Genomic DNA, 24,692 nt, shown 5'->3' with positions numbered 1-24,692 from the left:
TGCATTAGCAGTGTCATGGGTTAATTAGAGAGATGGGCCAAGATAGCTCTGGCTCTCTCACGCCATATCCCTTCAGCCCTTAAAACCATGGGGCTGGTGATGGGGAGGGACCTGGAGATTATCCACTTTAAACTCGACTATGAAAAGAAGTAATTTCCTTGCCTTTGTCCGTGTTGACATGAGCGCGTCTCCACTGAGCTCTGCTACTTGTGGGTTTGCTGACCTGCCCCAGTGGTCCGAAGAGGAGAGAGAAGACAGGCAGAGGCAGGACCCACCCCAGGACCACAGCTTGCTAGTGCAGGCCTGCCAGGATTGTACACAGGGCTTCTGACTCCTGGTCCAGTGCTCATTCCGTGATCCTACAGTTTTAACTGTCCCCCCAGCCTTTGGCAAGAGATGTGTACTCAGAGAATAGTAAACCAACTGTCACTAACCAACTCAGAGGTAAGATTGTGGTTTGATGCCAGGGCTCCATTAGTTCCAGACTCCTGTGGGTTGGGCCCAAGGTTTGGGCTGGTTCTTACATACTCTGAGCTGACTCCATCTGTCCTCCCTACACACAATGTGTGAGCTCACAGGAGAAGAGCGGGGTAAGGAGGCTGAGGAAGGGTCATGGGCCTTCAGGGTCCTGCCTGTCCCTTATCTGGGCTTTGTAGGGAGGGTGGCAGAGCTGGCTTGCACATTCATTACTGTTGAGAGAGAGAGAGAGAGAGAGAGAGAGAGAGAGAGAACTCTGCAGCCTCGTGATTGCATTATCCTAAGCATTTGGTTAGTGTAATTGTATGTGCAAAGCTGACAAATGTAATTTCCCCAGACTTAATACTTGCCCCATTTTCTCTCTGTTTCTTCATCTGATTAGCTAAAGTGACTCAGGCTTCCGAGAATGCTTCACAAAGCACCTGGACAGGCTTCTCCCTGCCTATCTAGGCTCCAGTGGCTCAGGTCTGCCCGGTGGGCTTGGAGGTGAGGGGACCCCCAGACCCGGAGATCACGGCCTCGTCATGGGGCTGACCTAGGGGACATGCAGAGTGTTTAGGGAGGTCTGGATGTTTTGTGAGTGACTGTTTTCAAAAGATCCAGTGTAACCTTTGGAGCTGCTCTAGCACCTGCCAGGAGGTAAAGCTGAAATGCCACCAGCTGCCCTTGTTCCAGTCCAGCAGAGACTGACAGCACTGAACTTTGGGAAGGAAATCTTGTTATTTTGTCTCTTCCATCCTTTGTTGGAAGGCTGGGCACTAATGTGCTTACCGGACATGCACGGCCTTTTGTCTAGGATGCTCCCCTGCTCTTTCCATTTTTCGTGTTTATCTCTGAACCTGGATACCCGAAGGGGCCTAGTTGCCTGAAAGAATGTAGACTTCAGGGTCTCATCCTGGCTCCGTTCCCTACCAATTGAGGGACTCATTCCTCTAGACCATCTTCTCATCCCACAGTGGTAATGACAGCACATATCCCCGGCCAGAGTGAGGTCTGGATGGGTTGTGTGTGAAACACCAACCCTGCCCAGCGTCAGGCATGCGTGCTCCTTGATAGCTCCTTCCCTTCCCAGCCCCCTCCCACCACAGCCCTCCCTTCTTCTCTAGAGTTCCTCCCAGGCAGAAGCTCTGAGCTGGGTTATGCTTCACCTTGTGGGCCATGACCTGCTGGTTCACAGGTCACTCCTCTCCTTCTACCTGTACTCTCCTCTTATAGACTGGGAGTTCTTTGAACACCTGACCTGGGTTTTGTTCAGCTCAGCATCTCTGAGCAGGTGACTGGCCACAGAGGAATTGTGCAAGGACTGTGTGTAGGCCTAGATGAAAGCTAGGTGAGGGAAGGCCTTAGCACAGCTCCAGGGTGGCCTCTTCTCCCGACCATGAGGCTGAGTCCTGGCCAAGTGGAGCCAAGGGGCATGATGGACCATGTCCTGTGGGGGGGTGGGGAAAGGCAACCCTGCTCCTCCTTCTGCTGATGAATCAGAAGGTGCTAGGGGTGGGCAGTGTGGTGGGATTGGGACATCTTTCAGCAGGCGCAGGGGCTGGGAGCCTGCCTCAACTTCTCTCTCCCCTCTTGCTCCTCTGTAAGAGTGAGATCCTGGGAAAGCCCACTGAGGCTGCTTGGGGGTATATTTGCCTCAGTGTCCTCTTCCCTTGGAGTTGGGGTCCTTTCGGAAGGGGATCTGGAGGCAGAATGCTGACCCACAGCCCCCTGCCTGTCCCTCCTGCTCTGTGGCTGGGTTGGGCAGCCGAGGAAGCTCCAGCCTCTTCAGCAGCCCCTCGCTTCTGATTTTATTTGGTGGGGAGGTTGGGAGGGTCAGCACTTTCCAGCCACCACGTGATTTCATTAGTCTAAGTGGCAGACCCTCGTTGATGAGCCTTTTAGGGACAGTGGGAGTTACATGGCAATAAACCGGGAGTCAGGGCGGGTGGATGGCTACTCCTGAGTGCTGGTTGCCAGTATCTGAGAACTGAGTTGAAGCCTCAAGCACCACCCACCCCAACCTGCCTCCCTCCGCCCCCACATCAGTCGATACATGTTTCTGGAGCCCCTGCCATGTAATCAGTGCTGGTGGTGAGGTGAGGCCCGGGCTTGCCACGATGTTTGCTCAACGTGTCCTGAGTGCATCGCAGGGAGGCAGTGGCTGACCAGGGCCTAGGGAGTCCTGGGGGTCTGACACCAGGGTGGGGTGGCGGGGAGGGGCAGTGGCCCATGGATGGAAGGCACCTCCCTCACTTTTTCATGAACAATGAGGCAGAGTAGGGAAATAGAGACAGGCGACAGGTTCCCCCTCATGTGGAAAAATGAAAATGTGTTTTGAGGTTTTAGTTAAAGGTGAAGGGGGGAGAGGTGAGAGGTGAGGAGAAAAGCAATGAACTCTTTCTCCTGGTCTGGCCACTAGATTGAATCAGGCAGGAATCAGGGACAGAGAGAACTACACCTGGGGCAGCTTTCCAGGCAGAGAGAGGAAGGGGTTTCTTTCTTCAAAGATAAAGCAAGGCTAATATTTACATAATAAGTTGAGAGTCAATGAATTTAGTGTGAAGGTAAAAGTCTCTCTCTTTTTTTTTTTTTTGGACTTTTCACTAAATAAGGATTTCATATGAAAGTAGAAATTAGACATTTCTCATTTATCTATTGTTATTTTAATAGAGTGATCTTTTATAGAACAGAGTATATGGGTGTCCATTTTATGGGTGGACAGTGTTGTACACCTGCTTCTCCAGGTTAATTACTTTACTCCCATACCCAGGTGCCCAGGCCCAGTTGGGGATTTGAACCCCTTGACCTGCTGGTATCAGGCCCCAGCTTCTCTGGGGCCAGTCTCACAGGTCTAATAACTGTTAAAGAACATCATACTGGCTTTGGGGACTGATTCTAAGAGACTTCCTCCTGGCACAAAGAATAGCTGTGAAGTCACACCATGGTTTAGGGCCAGAGGCTGAAGAAGCCTGTGTTTGAAGCAGCAAGAGTCTCCATGAGAGAAGTCTTTTAGCCTGGAAGATGTGGAGTCAAATAGCTTTGGAGGGGAGCCAAGCTTTGAGGAGATGTGTTGAACCTGAAGCTTTTGTGCCTTTCCTCATGATGGGCTAGCCTGGCTCTGTGCAACAAATAATGCTGGTTTGGGGCCCAACCCTCTTTATGAGAGGAAGAAATCTGACATAAGGTTTGCTTTGTGCAGTAGATGGGGAGTGATATCAAGAGACCAAGTTTGGGGAAAGATCCGCTTGGTTCTCCCGTATTGGTGCCTGGGTATTCCCCAGGCATGGAGGAGAGTTGCTCCTTTGCACAACTTCCAGACGCTCCATTTGGCCAGGTAATAAGACACCCAAAACTACCTCCTCTTACAGCCCCATAGCCAGGGTATAGATGATGTTCCTTTTAAAAGTTGACTGTTACAGTCTTTAAACACAACTCCCCACCACAATCACAGCCCGTATCTTTCTTCTGCCTTTTGCAACCAAAAAAATGACTTTGCTCAAATTTGTAAGTTGAGCCCTTACCTGTAGGGTCAAAGACGGGGGTCTCTCTTGTATTTTCCCAGGGTCTTGGGTCCTTGTTTGGGTTTCTCTCAAATAGATTTCTTGATTTGGGTGCTGTATTCTGTAGCATCTTCTCCTCTCCACTGACTAGAAAAGAGAAGAGCCCATGGGCTGAGTTAAGGGAGACTTGGTCTAAGAGAGAGAGAGGAGGATGCCCCGGGGGAGGTGGGACAGGCAAGTGGGCTTAGGTTACAGAGGGATAGTGGGGCCTGGGGTTGTCTGGGTTGGGGGCAAGTGCCAGGGACAGGGTGAACTCACTGGTGAGGTAGCAGTCCAGGCTGATGGAGATATTGTCAAAAGCCACGGTGGCTCTGGATCCTTGCCCCCACCACGCAACAATCTGCAGCCAGAACCTGTATGTGTGTTAAGAGGAGTGTGTGTAAGGAACAGTGTGGGTTGGTCACCTGTCAGGACGTAGCATGGTGGACATGTACCGATGGCTGGTTCATTGCTGTACTTTGTGTCAGCCTTCCCCGATCCCAGAGCAGTTAGTTGTGAGAGGGGAGCAGTCCACAGCTCCCCCTACTTCACCCATACAGAGCACTTCCCCTCCTGAGGGGTTGTTCCATATGTTAACCCATTTTGCAGTTTCGGGCTTGGCTCCAGGACTCCCTGAAACTCTGAGGAGACCTCTTTCACTTTTTGGCATTGAGGGTAGGCAAAAATGGGTAGGCTTGATAATCAGTGGGCACTCCCTGGCAGAGGCAAAGTCATTATTAAAATATTAGAATGCTTCTGTAGCAACTGATAAAGAGCAACTGTCCCTAAGTGCCCCCTGCTTGTTGTCTCAGGCAGCCTGGCTCCTTCCCTGGTACCCCTAGTTTCTCCCATTATTCAGCAACTAAAAGGTCAACCCCTTGCACAGTGAGGGGGATCTCAAGGATCTGGTGTCTCATCCACCATCAGTCTCCATTGGGGCTGCTCCGTGAAGCGCCCAACCATTGTTAAATATTAAATAATTTGACTCTGAATTATTTAATATGAGTGAGAGTGTCTGTAACCAACATAGAGCAGTCTGTAAATATTAACAGCAAACCCACTGAGGTCTCTTCACAGAGAAGGTAGCATTTAAGTTGGTTTTGAAGGAAGGTGAGGACTCAGATATGTGGATGTGAGGAGAGGGCATCTGCACCAGATGAACTAGAGTGGGGGATAGCTCAGAGCAGGGCAGGGCCCTCCTGGCTCTCATGTGAGGGGTGTGGAAGGATGCAAAGATGGGGAGCGGCATGTGTGTATCACACACAGCATCAGGCTTCTCCATGCGCTTCGGGAAGGTCATGGTTTCCTTAGATTATCCCAGTGGACATGGTCCTTGGATGAGCTCCCAGCTCAAGCCAGTGTAACCTGGGGCCCTGCCAGGCCTGGGATTCTCGGGAGGCAAACAGGGGCCCTAGTGCTGTCATCTTGTTCTGTTTACAGCAGTTGCCAGGGTGAGAGAGATGCTGCTCACAGGCAGCAGGAGAACAGGTACACAGGGCCATGTGGGGATGATGACTAGCAAGAATCACATCCCTGGGTGGAAGAGTAGTGGGTAAGAGCCCCGCAGCCCACCTTTCTGATTTCTCCACTCTGGGTCACCATCTCCTAATCCATCATCCACATGCTGAGGGGTCAGGCCAGGTGCTGAGCATCACCAACATACCTTCCAGGCGGCTTGGGGTACCAGAGTGAATGAACTACCTGCGTGTGCCCACTTAGCATGGAGGAGAGGGACAAAAACCCTGTTTTGCCCTGACTGGACCTTTGCAGGGAGACTGCATGGCTCTCTTCTCCTCTCTGCTCTCTCTCCCTCCTCTCTGCCCTCCTTCATTACTGAAAGATTAGGGCTGCAAGGTTCTCAACCTGCCACTGGGCCTCTTAGCATGGATGGCATGATGCAGGCTGGCTCTGGAATGGTCTCTAAATAGAAGAGTTTCTAAAGTGCTCTGCAAGGCAACAGCAGTGGCAGCTGCTGTTTAAAAGAGTTTGATTGACACAGGGAATTGCACATAGTTGGAGTCAGGAACACTCCTAACAATCAGGGAAGACTCAATCAGATGTCGAGTCAGATGTAAACATGCACTGCTGCCTCCGTCCACCCCAAAGGCCACCCTGCCAACCCTGCCTTAAATGCTCCAGACTCTAGAGGCTGCAAGGAGGGGATGGGTGGCATGAGGGTTGGTCATGCTGTGGGGTATGGGAAGGGCAGGGGTGAAGCAGAGGCATTCTGTGTATGGGGTCTGGGGATGGCAGGTGTTGGGGCAGGGAGGGGACAGCAGGACCCATCTAGGAGTTTCTGTTCTTTTTTCTTTTTTTGTAAATTTATTTTTTATTGGTGTTCAATTTGCCAACATATAGAATAACACCCAGTGCTTATCCCATCAAGTGCCCCCCCTCAGTGCCCGTCACCCAGTCACCCCCACCCCCCGCCCACCTCCCCTTAGGAGTTTCTGTTCTGTGGGGGCACTAGCCAAGGGGCTGGGGGCTATCAGGGTCCCACACATTCAGGAGATTCAGGATTCTCTGCTTTCAATGGTACTTAGTTGTACGTCTTCAGCTGAACCTTAGGTGAAGAAGAGATTGCTCCTGGCTCTGCTTCCCCCCAACCTGCTGAAGATGGGTGAGACATTCTCGAGGCTCTCGGTCTTTCAGATACAACCAGTCTTTCCTGTTGTGCTCCCCCAAAGGAACAGATACCAAATCATCTCCAGGGTCAGTTGCAGCCTTGGGTCTTGAGTTCTAATATATACCAGGTGGATTGCTTTGGGATTGAGAGAAAGTTCTGGCATGCACCAGGTGGAGTGCGCTGAGGCTGAGAGAAAGTTCTAGCATGCACCAGTTAGACTGCTCTGGGCCTAAGGGAAGGCAAGGAATCCACATTACTGCCAGGATTATGGAGGTCAGGTGGTTCTAATAAACATATAGGTTATTCTACTGCACTTTATCCTAAAGCCTTAGCTCCATGTGGAGAAAGAAAGCTGAGCTCCTGTAGCTAGAAGAACCTAACCCTCCCTCTCCATGGGCAGCCTGGTCAAGGAGAAGGGAAGAGTGAGCTCTTTGGGGGACCTCCAGCTCCCTCACTGATTTGTGCTATTTAAGAACATGGCAGCTGAGCTCCTCTAGCCTTTAGCAATTGATTTCACTCCCTGCCCCTCAATAGTTCACACCTGCTCAGCTCTTTCCATCTTTCCAAATAAGACACTTTTGATTGCAAGGATTATTGTTGCTTTTTCTCTTTTTTTCTTTTTTTTTCCAGCTGGTGGGGTTTGGAACTTGTTGATAAAACAGACTTGGCTAGAGATCGTGGTTGGAGCCTGTACGTTCGCACAAAGAACGTACCCCTTGACTCTCTCTTGCTCAGCTTTACAGACAGGCCTATTGAAAACTGACCCGGGGAGTTGGGGGGGTGGTGGCCACTGGGGCAGTGGGCCCAGTTTAGAGGACACAGCCTTGGGATTGGGTGTCTCCCAGACTCACTGGGCAGATCTCTGCAAAGGAAGCGCTGATGCTGCTCGTGCACAGCTTCAAAAACGCGCAGTCTTGCTCAGGCAACAGACTGTTAATGGACATTGAGTATAATGCCTTATTTGCCACCCTGGCAGCCTTAGGGATTGACAAACCTAATTAAGTTCACTTAATGATTTTAAGTAGCTGACAAAAAGGTGTGTGTCTGAATGTGGACTGAGGGAATAGCAAATGCTTTAGAGAGAGAGCAAGAAAGAATGGCTGGCCTGGGTAAAAGGCATTTATTTAACGGATGGGCACCACATCTCAGATTCCTCTGGACCATTTAGTGGGCTCAGGAGGGGGGAGTGTTCTGCATCCCTTTTCGCAGCTGGGGCTTGTCTGGGCTCTGGCTGCTTAGGATAGAACTGGAAGATACTGCTGAGGAAAAATGCTTTCTCCAATTTCTCACTGAGCACTTGATTTGCTCGGCAAAAGTCTTCTAAAATGGACTGTCACAAAGCCCGGGTCGCTGTATGCATTTCTATTAGAATAATGTATGTGATGAAAAAGCCCTGCCACATCCATCCTATTATCTGCATAATTGGCTTCAGTTACCAGTTGAAGAGGAGGGGCCGGTGGCTGGCTTTGGGTTCCCGGGACCAGCCCGGGTGAGATCAACATGACCAGCGCTGGACATGGGTGCCCTGCTTGACTCTAGAAGTCTGCAAAGTGAGGCTGGACATTAAAAACCACTCTCAGTAGTTGGGAACACCCTCTCTTCCTGCTCAGCCCCAACCCTCAGAAGTAATTTACCATCTTCTGACTTGGTTTCCCCTCTGGGCATCATGACACCCAGAGCATGATGGGGAGTCAATACAGAGAGATTCCCAGGTTGCCAAGGCCTTGGAGATCTTTCACAATGAACTGGCTTCTGTAACGGAGCCCTTTGGGGTAGATTGGGGAGAAAATGAGTTTTCAGCCAAGCTGAGCAAGCACAGAGAATCCACTCACACTCTTCAACAATCTCAGTCCCAGGCTTCCAGGCACTGGCTGTCTGTGACTAATTGTTCTGGTTCCCACATTTGCCCTGGCAGGCCACCAATTGGCAAGGCCTGCCACAGGAGTGTTCACCAGACTACAGGGTGGGGAGAAGCTTTTCTCTGGCAAATTCCTATTTTGCTATTTCATTTTCTCATTTTGGGTTATGTATATTGAGCTCTCCTGGGCCCTAGGTTTGAGGGGAAAGGTAAAGGGTAGATCTTGCTTCTTTGTAGCCCTGGCCCAGCAGGGGAGGTGCCTGTGTACAAATATACTCACTCAACAGGCTCAAAAGTGTCCAGCACCCAGAGGAAGGAAAAGTAACGCACTTCTTCCAGGGATCTCTTGGAACAACTGGGGGCCTAGAAGGCTGTCCAGAGCTAGATGGCACCTGCATCCATTCTTTTCAAGAGACCAGAATGTCCACTCCACCTTTCTCAGGTGGAGAATGTCTCCATTTCTCCAACACAGAGACATTTCTAACACTGGCCTCTTCTACTCTTTGCTGCTCTGTCAGCCTATGGCTTTGAGAGCTGAGATGGTGCCAGAGATGGAGGCAGTCTCCACGGTGAGAAGACCCAGGAAAGGGGTGGTTGCTGGTTCCTTTCTCTCATAAAGAAATATCTTAATGAGGATGAATTAGCAGCTTTCTCTGCTTTGTGAGGGCTGAGTTTCAAAAGGCAGACTGGAGTGGATACTGGGCTACATTTTTGGCAGGGCCCGGGTAAGTCACTGAAATTTATTAGGCATCATCATGGTTAAAAAACGAACAACTATGTAATGTGGGTATTTTTTTTTTAATAATGGAAGCTTTTCTTTAGCGTGGGAGATTCTAGTTCATTGTTCCTGTTTTATATTTTTTATTAGAAATCTGTGCTTCCTCAGGAGTGCTAGAAGTTCCATATATCTCCCCCTCTGCCTTTGAGCAAAGATTTTTTGAGCTCCTGCTTTGAGATCAGGCATCATCTCTGCATCTGGGAATATAGAGATACACAAGACATCAACCTTGACCTTGAGGAATTTAGATGACTTGTGATTTGTATTATTCAGTGGCTAGGAGATTTCTAAACACCTTTTTAGTTCTGCACCCACAGAGCTGGAATTGCACAGACTGGGAAAACATTGAATCTGGGCAGTGAGAGAGAAGTCAAGAAAGACTTTGAAGAACTGAATGCCTAGGGTAATGGTAGGGCTCTGGACAGAAGAATCTCATGGGAGCAGGATGTACACAGGGACATACTGAAGGTGTGGGCAGTTGGAAATCCAGGTATGGGACTCAGGTGAGATAAAGACTATGCATCACCTGCACAGAGGTGAGGGTGGAAGAGGTGAACACTGATGAGATCCTAGAGAACAAGATGTATAGAAATGGATTCTGCTTTATTTCAAATATCAGCACCACAGTTATCTTCTAAATTCCAAACTTTGTTCTTGGGAAGAGAAGGGCCAAGAACTTAAGTCTACATTTTCAGAGGCACTAAGAGTTATAAAAACATGTGCATATGTTGACTTGAATATTGAGCTGTGGATATTACCAAGAAAATCTTTAGCAGATCTGAATATCCTGTTATTCTAAAGGGGTTCACTTATTGCCATTTTGAGCAACTTCTTAAAACCAGGCTCACAGGCAGGATCGGTCTCACTGCTTTGCACTCTTGATTGTGGATACTTAGCAATCAAAAGCAACAACTTGTCCCAAATGTCACTGTAAATCAGTGTTAGAAATAGGATTTAAAGCTCAGAATTGCTAATCTACTCCTTGCTCCAGTGATCTGGGATATTTTCTGAGAAAGAAACAGGGCCAGATCCTTTCAGAGTTATGAATGTTTGATTTGTATGTATCTATGCCTGGCTGCACATTACATTGCTGAGCCACCAGCCACATTTCTCCCCCTCTTCCTAGAGGGCTGGCCCAAGGCTGTACTGGGCCAATGGTGCCATTTGGAAGATGACAGAAGAGGCATCTTCTCCTCCAGCCCCTCTGCCTCCTTTCTAAGGTCTGCTTCCATGCTCAGAGCATTTCACATTTGGTTTCCCACGGAGCTTTCAACAGTCTCCTTGCTCTGGTTTCCCATCCTCCAGCCTATCACTGTGTTCAATGACTCTCATTACCCATAGTGAAGAGTCCAAACTATGTGTCTTAATATTCATGCTCACCTTCTCCCAAGGAGATGGCTCATGATTCTCTGACACAATCTAGATGACTCTTCTTGAACTCCCATAAAACATTCCTGCCTATAAGCCTCCATTAATCCCAATGGCCTTCTTTGGAATGCTCTTGTCCCTTTCCTACTTTTGGATGATCTAAATTTTCCTCAAGGTCCATCTTGACTCCTGATAATAATTCATGTTCTCCATGAGATGCCCCCTGACATGAGGTCACCATGCCATCTGAACACTGGTCATGCTGTTGGACTCTGCACAACTCTACATGTGTTGCTGTTTGCCTCTCAGTGCATATGCTGTGTCTCTCCCCACACCCAGCATGCAGGCCCTGTGATGGGCAAGAGCCTGGGTCACATATCCCTTTCCTTCCCCTCTGCTTGATGGGGGCTTAATATATGTTTGCTGACAATGTGGCAATGATACTTCCCTAGTCACTCAATTCCCTGTTTTGCCCACAAGACATTTGAATCTGACATTTTATGCCAGTGACTTCCAAACGTGGTCAAACATCAAAATTACTTATGAAACTTAAAAAAGTATGTATCCTTGGCCTAATATGTGACCTACAGAGTCAGAATTTCTATGTCTGGAGCCCAGGGCTCTGCATTACAAACAAAAATTAATTTTAAAAATCATGTTTAGCCAAGCTTGTCAACCATTATCCTATGGTATCCTGCTAGTTTTAAGCCTTCTCAAAAACGTCTTTTGTTTGTTTATGTTTTGATTTTAGAAAGGAAAAATTCAGTGAGGGAAATTCTAGGGTGATTTCTGCAAGAAAGTCAGGTTTTGCTACATCATAAAATTTGGGAATGAAATATTCATGCTTTAGAATAGGTCCTGGAGTTGATTTCAGCCGTGAATTATGAAGGTTCTAGAAAAAGACTAATCAATGCTCAGAGTAGCTAAACAAGGAATTGGTATTCTCAAGTGACACACTGATAGATGCTCAGAGATAGGGGCTATATTCCTTGGCTTATTCATTTTAACATATCTTTTCATTTTCTCCCCATCAAACCCATTTTTCCATCTTCTGGACACACAGCTAGACTATATTCCTCAGCATCCGTTGCAGTTAAGCATAGTCATGTAACTGAGTTCTAGCCAATGGAAAGTGAGTAAAGTGATGACTCACAAAAGTCTTCCTATGTGAGATACTTCCATGCTCTTTCTCCATTGGTTGTCTTAATGCAAAGGATTCTTTTTTTTTTTAACAAAGATTTTTTTTAATTTTTTTTTTATTTATGATAGTCACACACACACACAGAGAGAGAGAGAGAGAGAGAGAGAGAGAGAGAGAGAGGAGAGGCAGAGACATAGGCAGAGGGAGAAGCAGGCTCCATGCACCGGGAGCCCGACCCTGGGCCAAAGAAAGGCGCCAAACCGCTGCGCAACCCAGGGATCCCAATGCAAAGGATTCTAAAACTGGAGAAAAGGATTGAGCCACAGGAAGAAGGAGGCTGAGACCCAGAATGACCAGATGAAAGGCCACTCTCAACTAGCACACTCATTTTGGATTTCACATGGGCAAGAAATACGTTTCTTTTTGTACATCCCTGAGGATTGGAGGTTTAATATTACTTTGGGTAGTGTTACCCAACTAACATATCATGTAGCACAAACCTAGTTACTTAAGTGTTCTCCATGTATCTGACATGGTTGAGCTGATGACTAACTCACTGCTGGGGGTAGGATGATGGGTAAAGTTAGCCCTTGGCTGGCTGAAGTACACTTCCCTCACACTAGGGTACAGCCATCCCCTAATACACACTCTACATCATGCCAGGACTAAGGATACGCCTGGGTATGGCAAGGTGAATTTAAGGAGTGTGGTCTAGTGCTCTGGGATGCTAGTTCCCTCATCTCTCTGAGAAAGGCAAGAGGAGCAAGGTCAAGCTGTCCATGAAGGGCTTTGAAGTTGCCAGCTATAGTCAATGCTATTCACCCTGTTTGGCCTAATATTGCCCGGGAGCCTACCATTTTCTCCCAGTTCAGAGAACTGACTCGGGCTGATGTTAATAAGCACACTGAGATCCCCACTCCTGTAGTTTCAGGAAGGGCCACAGTTGGTTAGGGGCAGAGAACACTTTTTTTCCCTTACCCACTGTGAAGAGGGTCCTGGAAGTGCTGAATTTTGCCTGTGTACACGGACTCAAGGCAGTCAGACTCACTCAGGAGGGAAAGTTGCCACCTGAGAAAGAGAGCCTTGAGATCTTCCCCTTCCTACTGCCCCCATCTCTGACTGGGAAGCCTGTGGGGCCACTCCCAAGAGAGTCCCTGATGTGCATATCTTGATAGTAAATGAATAAACAAATGCAGGCTACCCAGGGTGACACTCATTGCTCTCTGCTTCTGTTAGTGTGGGCATATCTGGCAGAAGGAGAACCCCAAACTGGCTACCAGAGAGAAGCCTGTTTGGCAAGCAAAGAGCCTCAACAGCTGTGGCTTTATTGAGCCTCATGCTGTTCTCTCTGTCTGTGCTTCCCTCTTTCCTGGCCTTCACTGCCCTGTGATGCAAAGGTCTTGGTTTCCTACCAGGCTCCCCCTGTAGATGACATTCCTAGAGGGCTGAAATACATTGCTTGTCCAGGTAAACCTGTCACCTGGCACTGGTTAGGGCAGTAAGTGTTGGCTGGATAAATACATTGTATCTGGATGATTTTGGAGGTTAGTACCATTCTACACTAGAGCTTTCGTAGGTGTTCTCTGGTGGACTGAAAGGAGATGGAAGGAGCTCTGAGGAAGAGCCTTTATGTTTAACTACCTGTACCTTGATTTAACCCTTTTGTGCCTCCATCTTCTAACCTGAGAATGAGGGATGACATCTGCTCCAGCTATCCAGAATTATGGGACAGAGTGGTCACCTAGAGTTGTGATGGGGTAAAGTACTCAGGGAGGCAGGTGCATGGCTGCTGTGGGAGCAAGGAACAGTGGGCAGAGTATAAGGAGTTCTAGGAGCTGCTGTGATGGTTCATGCAGCCTGTCTAGTAGAGGGCAGCAGACACTAGTTTGTGGGATTTGCTGGGGTGATGTCTGCTCCTTTCATAGGCATCTCTCCTTCCTGGAGTGGCAGAGGAAAGCAGCTACAAATGGAAACTTTTGCAGAAGGGAAGGCAGGCAGAAGGTGAAGAACCAGGCAGGGCCTGACCCTCTGCTGACTTCTCCTGGGGACTGTGTAGCCGTTGTATGACCTAGATTTTCTATGTCAGTCCTTATGGAAGTGAACTTTACTCTCTAATCGAGGGTGATTTGTTAAATGTATAACTAAATATATTTTATTTTTATGCTTTTGTTAGACATGGTACAGTAACACATTTGCAAATGAAAAAAAATGGCTATTATGATGTATGCTCTAGTTCTGAAGTGGAGATAGTCAGAGACATGCAGGAGTGGTAACTTGAAAAGCCACGTGGAGGAAGGGCCATTGTGTCCCAGGAGAAAGAAAGAGAGACTCTCCCTATGCTGGTGGTACTGTGCAGGCTGGAGGAGTGAAAGAAGGAGAGCAGGCAAGGGCTGGATGAGGAGTGGTCTTCAGCAGGACCCGGGCTGGGGAAGTAGACAATGGATTTCAGTGGTGGAAGATGCAAAGGAAAGACAATAAACTAACTCAAAATGAATAAGAAGTGTGGCCTAAAAAAATCTAAAACCCAAATATTTTGTTCATAACAACGGCTATCACATTACATTTTCTACTACATGCCAAGCACTTTGCCTTCATTTCCTCAGTCATGTACGCATGAAGTAGACTAGCCTAAAGGCTAAGGGGAAATTATTTAACCTCTTTAGAACTCATGTTTCTCTTTTAAAAAGGGGAATTAATTATAGTATCTATTCCAAGGGCTGTTTTAAGGATGAAATGAGATAATGCATGTTAAGTACTTGTGACAGTGACGGGCATGCAGTAAGTACTCAATGAATGCTAGCTCCAATCACTATCATTTATAACTTTGCTCATGGCTCTATGAGGAAGCTGTGATTCAATTTACAAAAATCTGAATTAAACATAATTTTTTAGGAGTTTGTCCAGACGTGCAAACTGAGGCTCATTGGAAATTTCTGGATTTATTCTCCCTGGAAGTTACTACTTCTCTACTCAGGCAAGAATAAGTAATGAAAATGTCATTCTCATCACAGAAAGATGCTACACAAAGGAAAAGTATTGTTACTTATAATACTCCATCTCAAGCAGAGGTTCTGTGGATGAGAAACAAGAATGGGATATGAGAGAAATTTTGGCTCTGTGGAGGTTGGCCCAAGTACATAAAGACATAACTCTCAGTTTAACAGATCCCATTCGAAAGATGCATTTGTCAAACACACTACTTGTCATTTAGGACAAAGGATACAAAAGGAACAGAAATCTAAATATCTTCAGATGGAACATTTTTTCTTGTTAGACTATGTATATAGGGTACAGCTAAAAGCCTTTATAATGATAATGCTAGAGAAGAGAGCCTCCACATGCACATTAAGTTATGTACTTTTTATCTGGCTGTATGATTGCAGTGATTTGTGGGACAAGGTTTGATCCATGGTATTTCCAAATCCATCTGGTAATGAGTTGAACTTAGCACCTGCTTTTGCTCTGTAAGCACGTCAAAGCTTAAGATGGTGTGGGATATATGTGTTTAATTTACTAGGATATATGATTATAAAGAGGAAAACTAGGGGTATGTTCCTATAAGAGACTGACAGATTAAGAGGAGAGGCTGTGCCTTTCTTCCATTTTGAGAAAAGGTAGGATTAATTCCAACAGAAAGAATGGCAACTGAGTGGGGAGGAAATAAAGAAAACTAGTTATACGAGGCAGATGTAAAGTAATGAGATAACTTTCAGCACATATCAGGCCAATATTTGAATTGGTGATGTCCTTCAAAATTAACTTGAAAGCACATATCTGTATTCCAGGGATGTTGGCACTGCTCAAAACATCATGGGTATTACTTGTGGAGATTTTTCTTGTTAGTCTCTATAGTATGGTGATATCATAGTTGGTTAATATCACTTCATAATGATGACAGACTGTGGCATTATTTCTATCCCTTCACCTGTATGTAAATGGACAGAAGAAATACCATTCCATGGATCAGTGTCTCCTCATAATCAGCCTTTATATACTGATGGCATATTCTCTGAGCCTTCACAGAAGGACTACTATGTGGTAGAAACAATGTGAATATAGCTCTTTGCTCTCAAGTGCTCAGCTCTAGATCTCTGCTCACAAGGATTAGGGCACACAATTAGGATCAAAGTCTTCCTTATAAAGTGATTCTGACAGAACAGTGACCAGAGATAAAGGAAGCACAGGTACCAGGCAAGTCTCTAAAGAAAATTCCTTGTCATAAGAGTAACAAATGCTGCTTGGGTTCATCTGATGGGACATAGGTGCTGCTTTGATATACAGAACACTTTGTAGCAGTATTTATTGTAACGTGATTTTATCTGTTTTGTTAGACTGAAGGCAGTATTCCAGCAGTGAAATTCTCAGTTAATTCAGCTAGAGTTTGGAAATGTATGCAATTTCTCTCAACACATCATTCTGTAAACACACATTTATTGGCATATGATGTGTTAGGCATAGTTCTAGATGCTCAAGGAGGCAGATTTGATCCCTGCCTTGTTAGTATGTATATTCATGTATTGAAAAAAAAAAAAAGGATATCTAGGTGGCTCAGTGGTTGAGCATCTGCCTTTGGTTCAGGGTGTGATCCTGGGTCCAGGGATCGGGTCCTGCATCAGGCTCCCTTTGAGGAGCCAGCTTCTCCTTTTGTCTATGTTTCTGCTGTTCTCTGTGTCTCTCATGAATAAACAAATAAAATATTTTAAAAACCCAGATAGTAAACAGTGACAAGTTATTATAGGGATATTTCAGGAGCCATGAGAAAATATTGTAGGTAAACTGTTTAGTCTAGAAATCTTTAAAAAGTGAAGGAAGAGTGGTAGTTAGGGAGAAGGAAGGTAGAGGAAGAACATTTTAGGTGGAGAAAATGGAAGGTGCAAAAGTCTCTAAGTAAGAATCTAGCAAGGTACAACTGAATTAAAAGGTTTCTAGAACCCAGGAGCAGTTTAGAGCTAACCTGTAAACCATAATAAAGTTGCTTCCAAAAACTTTGTAAGGTATGTAACGTAACGTAATATTGCAGAACCTAGCAGCGGAGGAGTTTTGGGACAGCATTGGGAATAAAGTTCCTGATCCTTCAAGGTCCGTGGTTGAGGAACTGTCCAGGTGCTGAATAGGGTGCTGAATAGCTGAAGCCAGGACCTGCCTAAGGAACAAGGTACAAGGTGCTAATGCCTACCTCTGAGTGGGGAGAAAGAGAGTTGGTCATTGTCATTTATCCATTTCCCTTCTCTTTCCCTTATATATTTCCTTCCTTTATCTCTCCCTCCTCCCATTTTCATTTTCTAGCAATCTGGCAGCTATAGCTCACTCTCCCTGGGAGGAAAAGGAAGAATGTGTTTATTGCTCTTCCTCCATCAGTGACTTCCCCTTATAAGGAGTCTACACAACATTGATGGCAGCAAATTCAGAACACTCACCCCTATCTTATGGTTTCATGACTGGTTACTATTGCTAAATTGGCCATCCCATCCTCTTCTGAGGTTTTAGATGGAGAGACATTATTATTATTATTATTATTAGTAGTAGTAGTAGTAGTAGTTATCACTCACTGAGCACCTACCTACTGTGGGCCAGGCAGTTGACCAAGCACTCTACTTCCCTAAGCCTCAGAGGTAAATATTATTATGTCTGTTTTATAGAACATGGCTTAACTTGGAAGATCAGTGGTTGTGATTGTGCTATTTTTTCAATAAGTTATCTGAGACTATATAATTGAGGGAAGGATGGAGGATGTGGGAGAATAAAATTCATTGACACTTCTATAGATAGATGCTTTGACAGTTGTTTAGTCTCATAACAATGTGTGAAGTTGTATTGTTATTATATTTACTTTACAGATGTGGGCATCAAGGCCCAGGGAGGTTCAGTGATTGGTTGGGGTCACACCACTACTGAGTGGCCGAGACAGTTTTAAACTTGGGACTATCTGGTACTAAAGCGTATATTCTTTCATCCACAGTGCTTTTTTAGTTTTATGGGCCAGTCATATCTATTGGCAAGTGTTTTTAGTAACTGAAAGGGCCATGCCTCATTCTCCTGCAGTTCTATTTTCCTCTGGGTCTTGATGCCTTCTATATCATCTCTAGCTTTGGGTAGGGGGAGTAGCTTCCTATATCAGAGCATGTCAGTGGTGTGCAGGCTCTCGGTGAATGGGGGTACTCGTGTGCTCTGTAATTGCACACTTACTAGGTCACAAAGCATCATCAAACCATGCTGGCCTTTGTCTGAATTCCCACTAGACAGTTTGGTCTCAGTATCAATATTGGAAATGTCAGTCTGGTAAACAGCCTTTAACAGGGAGGATGGAGGCTGAGAACAAAGTCTCCTTCAAATGAAACTCTAGTGGATGGGAGTGAACAGAATCAACATCTTACTTGCTCTAAATCCCCTGGAGTGGTTATGAAAGAGAGAGGACTTGCTGGATTGAGGAGGAAAAAAAAACCTTTTGATTCATCTGAATTAATTTAGTGTCTCCCAGGAGGGACGGCTCTGGCATCATCCTCCTGTTCTCCATCCCCTGCATACAACCCCCACAATCCCGAAGGACAAAAGACCGGTCTATGGTAGGGAGTGCCCACACTGCCCCTTCCTCCACTTTAATTAAATCCATTTGTCCTGGGGGCAGCACTGAGCCTCAGGATGTCCAAAGGCTTTGATCTTTAACCCACACACATCTGAAGGAGTGGGAAGCTGGTGCTCAGTGTGAGGACTATCATAGCTCAAGTTTTGAGCTTTTGGAAATAGCAGACTGAAGTTTGGGTGAAGAATTTGAGACCTAGCTTTATATTTACAAAGCTACGTGCCAACTGGCATCACCCTTGCCTTGCCTTAAGGCCTTTGTCCTCATTTTTCAAAGGTGGATCCACTGGGATGGTAATTTGAATGGGTTTTAAGAGTTTAATGTAGAGGCTGCTCTGGATTGCTGGGCTTGACATTTAGCCTATTAAAAGTGGCTTTCTCCTCCAGATCCATTTATGTGCCCCCTTTATAGAAATAACTCCCACCCTCTGCCCCCTGCCTTTATTGGTCTGGAACAGATCAGTGCGCAAACCATCCGGGATTCTGTATAATGCATCAGGGAGTTACAGGAGCTGCTGTGCTGGGCACTGCTTGACCCAGGCTGACTGCAGGTGGCAGACTGGTGCCATCCTGGAGAGACAAGTGGCAGCTGATCTCAGTGGTTACTGCTTCATTTTAGAGTCACACGGGGTCAATGATCTTCTAGTCCAACCCTCAGTTTAAAGATGAGGAAACTGAGACTGAGAGAGATTCAAGGTCACAAAGTTACTACTGATAGATTTCAAATAGGAACTAGGGCCTCTGGTAGAAGCACTCCTCTGTTTACTGAAGAATTTGTCATCTCCCTTATCTACCTGCTTTAGAGACTTGACTCCACAAAATCCTGGACTTGTACTAACCTGAGCACCAGTCCTCACTCTGAGGCCAACTTGTTGATGTTGAAACTCTTTGGCTCTTGATAGAATCTTGCAAAAGGGCAGGAATGGGGAACATGATAAGGTCTTTATTACCCACATCACAGATTTTGTTGTTATTAAGGAATAAATAAAATGTAAAATGTAAAATAAGGCAAAATACATTAATTAAGAGAAAATGAAATATACATAGAAAGCCTGATTATTATTTGGTAGTAATATGAGTTGTTCAGTTTTATTTCTTCCTGCTACAGAAACTGGAGGCAGCCAATAAGGCCAGACCAGATGCAAGAGATGAGTGCTCATTAGCATAGAAATCTCACAGAGAAACTCAGTGCTCCCTCTAAGTCTGTAGTGTGTGCATGTGTAATTATGTATGTGTATATACATATTTGTGCATATGCACATGTATGTGCTTATCTGGATGTGTATCTTGGGTAGAAGTGATGGGGAGAGGGAAGATATGATCCCTTTTGGCATCCTGGCTGACAGAGGAAAAGAGAGTGATAGGAATGGGTTGAGGCTCACCTGTCAGCCACATCGAGAAGAGGCAACACTGTCCACTGCCACAGGCTCAAGCCTTCATTGGTGGCAACATGCCAGACCATTCTGCTTTGTTCCTTCCCAGTTTTGTTCTCCACCAGCACCAAGGAGACATTTCCCCTCAAGACTCCATGGATGAGCCAGGACATTCGGAGCTGCAAGGGGGAGAAGAGCCAGAGGACAGGTGTTAATGTTAAAAGGAAGCCATAGGTCTCCTTCCTGGAATTCTTAAGGATGTTGGAGACTCAGCCAAGGTGTGCCCAGTAAGGAGAGCTGGTGGATGCCTGATGTTGCTCAGTCTCCCCAAACGGCTTTTATGAAGGTTCAAGGAGCTGGGCAGGGGCGATGATGGACAGCTTTGGAGTTTTGTTCAGGTTATTCCTAAGTTTCATAAGATTCTGTGTCAGAGGTGATATTAAGATCAATGGGATATTAAATGAACTTCTTAAAGGGGATCCAAAGATTCTTGTTTGTGGCCCCGATTCACTTTGTGACTTGGCACCAGTGACTTTGTGACTCAATTTCTTTAATGCCTTAGGTATCATAGATTTTTATTCCTCCCCCAGACTCTAATAATCTTAATTGAATGATACCTTACCATGTATCAGCTAACCTGAGACTCTATGACTTGATACTTATGGCCACTGGTAGGCAAAGGCTAGACAAAAATCTACATATTGAGATAATTCCACAGAGTTGTCTTTCAGAATGAGGGTGTCCATTTTGACAAAAGGAAGCTAGTCATATGTCTTCATTGTGTCTTTATTAAAGGTTTCATAGACATATAAAAGGGACTGTAGCTAATATTTCTAAAAGAGTTTAAGTGCAGTCATGCCAAGTCAGTATATACTACAAACAAGGTCTCTGGTGTTTGAGTTTGATAGGAATAGTCTGTAAACAACATTTAAAACTTAGGACAACTATAGCGTAAAATTGCATCAAATATACCTATTTAGATCTTGTAATAAAAAAATGGCGGGATCCCTGGGTGGCGCAGTGGTTTGGCGCCTGCCTTTGACCCAGGGCACGATCCTGGAGACCCGGGATCGAATCCCACGTCAGGCTCCCGGTGCATGGAGCCTGCTTCTCTCTCTGCCTGTGTCTCTGCCTCTCTCTCTCTCTCTCTATGTGTGACTATCATAAATAAATAAAAATTAAAAAAAGATGGCTATTGCAGACTAGAAGGTAAAATGTTCTCTGGAAAGCTAGAGTTTTCTTCCACAATGGTGCTCCCTCTTTTATTTGATTCTTATTGTTTGAATACATGCTTTTCTATAAATCACCATTCCTTTGTCTCCCAGTCCCTGAGCTCAAGATTTCTTCACAGTTTGATCAAAAAGGTCACATACCATGAACTTCCCACTTTGTTGCACATGACCTCTTCACTAACAGGGTCGTACCTGGCACTGGGGTGCCCAGGTGCTGTTCTACTTCTGAGAGCCCAAGTCAGGTAAGCCTGGTCTATAACCATAACCTGTTTCCTTATACCTTTCTCATTTCCCAGACCCAGTGTAGCAAGTACTTGTCTCCAATGATAACACCCAGGATAATTTAACAAATCTGTTAATTGTTTTTTCTGACCTCACTTGCCTTTCTTGTTCAGTCTGGATGCCATGACTAGAAATTTTAATTCTACCATTGCTAACTAACCTTTCTCAGCCCTTAGCCCATGCGGAAGTGCCCAGCTTGGGAAATTGCTTGCCACATCTTTTCTCTCCTTTTTCTCCTTGACCACAGAATATTGCTGACTTGGACTTCTGTGAAATCATACTGTTGAACCTCAATGCCCTGGGCTGTTGGTGGTACTTATTCATCCACTGCTGATTTCCATAGTTGAATTCTGAACACACATAGCACAATGGATGTTTCAAACTCTTCCTCAAACACTAATGCTGTTACCTCTTGGTCCCCAACTCTCCTGACCATTATTTTGATTCTTACTTTACTGATAAAAATTTACTATATTAGGTGCAATCTCCTTCAGCCTCTCTGCCTCTGTCCCTCCCTTTCTTTCTTTTCCTCCCTCCCTCCCTCCCTCCTTTTTTTCCCTTCCTCTTCCAACTCTCCTCCTCCTTCTTCATATAGGTGTTTATTTATCCATTTTCTTTTTTTTTAATCCACTTTCTTTCTTCTTTTTCTGTCTTAGAGGAAGATGTAGCCTTCATTTTCTTCTATGTTAATCCCTCATGTTTTACCTCCCCCTCTTGATCTCTCAAAAACTGCTTCCAGCACCTTCAGATTCTTTCTGCCTCTGGCTTTTCTGGCTACAAATAAGATCTGCTTTCACCCGTCTCAGAAAAATATTCTTTATTTGATTCTGCTAGCTTCTCTGATTTGCAACCTATTTCTGTACCTCCATTCAGATGTTAACATCTTGGAAAACTGGCATGTAGCTGCTTTTATTTCCTTGTTGCCCATTCTTTCTTTGAATTCTTTCAACCTGTCTTCTATCCTCATTACTATAACAAAGTAGTACTCACAATGTCCTTTATAACTTACTCTTTCAACTGTCTCCATGGCCTCCTAGAGTGCCTCTCCCTCTCTACTTTCTCCCTTCTAAATTCTTTTGTATATCTTGATCACATCTTTCTGTTTACCGCTGCCATGTGTGGCTCTTCAGTGGTTTCTCACTCCCTATCAATTAATATCAAGGCATTTGTGTTCCTCTATAACCTAAGAAAATAGACTTTTTTAGGTATTCACTGAAAATTTATTGAGTACTTAGGTTGAACCACATGTGTCCTCTACCCTAGAATGGTCTAAGAGTTTGAGTTAGAGAGATCTGGATTCAAAAACCATTCTTGTTACTTTGGTCCTTTTGAAACTCAGTTCTGTATCCTCTGAAATGAGAATAGGTTTCTACCTTATAGAATTATAGTGGCAATATAATGATAGATAACAAATAGTGTAACAAAATGTTAAAAAGAAATTTTGGCTGAAGCACTGAGGCAATAGACACTACACTTCAAAGGGAAGTCTGAGAGCACAATGATTCAGGACTTTCATGGCGGGGGGGTTGGATAAAAACAGGTTACACAATTCTTAATCTCTCATCTGTACTTTGGATTTTAAAAAAAGTTGGGGGGATCGCTGGGTGGTGCAGCGGTTTGGCGCCTGCCTTTGGTCCAGGGCGTGATCCTAGAGACCCTGGATCGAGTCCCACGTCAGGCTCCCGGTGCATGGAGCCTGCTTCTCCCTCTGCCTGTGTCTCTGCCTCTCTCTCTCTCTCTGTGTGACTATCATAAATAAATAAATAATTAAAAAAATTTAAAAAAGTTGGTGGTTGACTACTAGAAGAGTTATTGGAATGTGTTTCTACTTGCAAGGAAGGTTCCTCCTTCATGCCAAGTCAAGAGAAAGAGCAGTTTTAATGATACCACCTTGGGCACTTGATATTAATCCCCTGCATTTTGGGGAGCTCAATAGAATACTGTCTAGCTCTTACCTGGAAGATCCAAAGTATGAACAAGGGGCTGGTTAGCTGTTCTGGTGTAGAACAAAGCAAGGTGGAAGCATTGAATGGCCCGCACTCCCAGAATTTGGTGGTACACAACATGTGTGAATATTACACATAAACTAGAGTGAGCCATGTATAAGGGAGCCCACGTGGGTCATTTTAGATCTTGTCCAAGAGGACTTCTTGAAGGAGTAAATAGAACTCAGAAGAAAGAAGCTGTAGTCATCTTGAGATGCCCAAGGACAGAAGAAAGAGTAAATGACCACCTGGAATGGAGATACATATGCCCCAGTCAAGGTGAAAGACTCCTAGACATAGTGGAGGGGGTGAGGAGAAAGGTAAATCTCCAAAGAAACTACATAAGTGCCCCCTGTGAAAAACAGTCAGACTTAAACATTTGTCACATTCAGAGAATACCATTGCCAGATCACCACAAAAGTTCTGATCAGGTAAGAGTTTTCTTGCTTCCCTGAACTTATTTTCCTTTCCCTGCACTTGAGACCTTGAAGGGTCACAAGTTAGCCAGAGGACTGAAGAGGAGAGCTGAGTGAAGAAGGATAGAGATCAATGACCACTCTTCCCCTGATTTCAGGCTTCTCATCTGCAATAGTGCCAAATGTGGTAGGGGCAGGGGAGGAATGAAATCCTACCTTTAAAGCAAGGTTGAAGTTCTGACCAGATAGGCATTTTGATTTCTAAATAAGCCTGTGTTTTGTGTTTTGAAGTGACTAAAAACTTGTATTACCTTAGAGCAACCAGATAAGTAGTTTTCACCCAGTAGTCCACACATGAGAGCCCAACAGATGTTAGTTCCTAGACTCTTTCACATCAGTCTACATGCCAGCTTTGCACCTGACACATTTTTACTTCTGTGCTTTTGATCCTTCCATTTCCTCTATCCATTCCTTCCTTCTCACCACTTAAAAAATTCAATCTATCAATTTTTAGGGAGACTTTTCTTATCATCTATGTCAGAAATGACTTTCTCCTCTTCTGAAATCTTGCAATTGAGGCTATTGGGATCATCACAGGACATAGCTTTGTTGCCTTGTCTTTCCTCCATCTTTCTTAGACCACAAATTCCTTCAAGGCCGGGACTATCTTATTTTGTATTCACAGTCGTTGTCAAGTGACCACACATGATTGAAGGTGATCAGTGTCAGAATATATAAAGATGTGTATATTTCCAGGAAGAGCTTCCTGTCTTTACTAGGTCCTCTCTCGGGGACAGAAACCAACTTTTCATCTGTGAAGCTCCTTAGCACTTTCCTGCATTCTAGGGGTCGGGTTCCAGGGAAGGAAGACAATCCACACATTTTTGCAGCTAACTGGCTGTAGTTGAAATGGCCCAGTTCTCAGCTGTTCTTAGGAAACCTTCAGTCTATAGTAGAGTCTGCTAGTGGCCTGAGCATGTCAGTGAGATGTAGCCTTGTCATATCAACAGTGGGGCCGCTGGCTAGCTGATTGGAGAAAGCTGATCAGCTTTCTCC

General features: G+C 45.3%; 1 protein-coding gene across 2 annotated transcripts in view; it reads right to left on the bottom strand.

The window, feature by feature from the left end:
- Positions 1 to 24,692, bottom strand: part of ALK (ALK receptor tyrosine kinase) — a 692,068-nt gene that overhangs the window by 78,660 nt on the left and 588,716 nt on the right. For both annotated transcript variants that reach the window (XM_072770669.1, XM_072770670.1), the window contains 3 exons: positions 19,731 to 19,900; positions 4,278 to 4,372; positions 3,981 to 4,106 (listed from right to left, as the gene is read on the bottom strand). In XM_072770669.1, the coding sequence (XP_072626770.1) occupies positions 3,981 to 4,106; positions 4,278 to 4,372; positions 19,731 to 19,900 (391 nt within the window). The remainder of the gene's footprint in view (positions 1 to 3,980; positions 4,107 to 4,277; positions 4,373 to 19,730; positions 19,901 to 24,692) is intronic.

Source organism: Canis lupus, chromosome 12, assembly GCF_048164855.1.
Source record: "Canis lupus baileyi chromosome 12, mCanLup2.hap1, whole genome shotgun sequence".
NCBI classification, from domain to species: domain Eukaryota; kingdom Metazoa; phylum Chordata; class Mammalia; order Carnivora; family Canidae; genus Canis; species Canis lupus.
The sequence above is the reverse complement of the archived record's forward strand: the minus strand, read 5'-3'. Positions and strand labels throughout refer to the sequence as shown.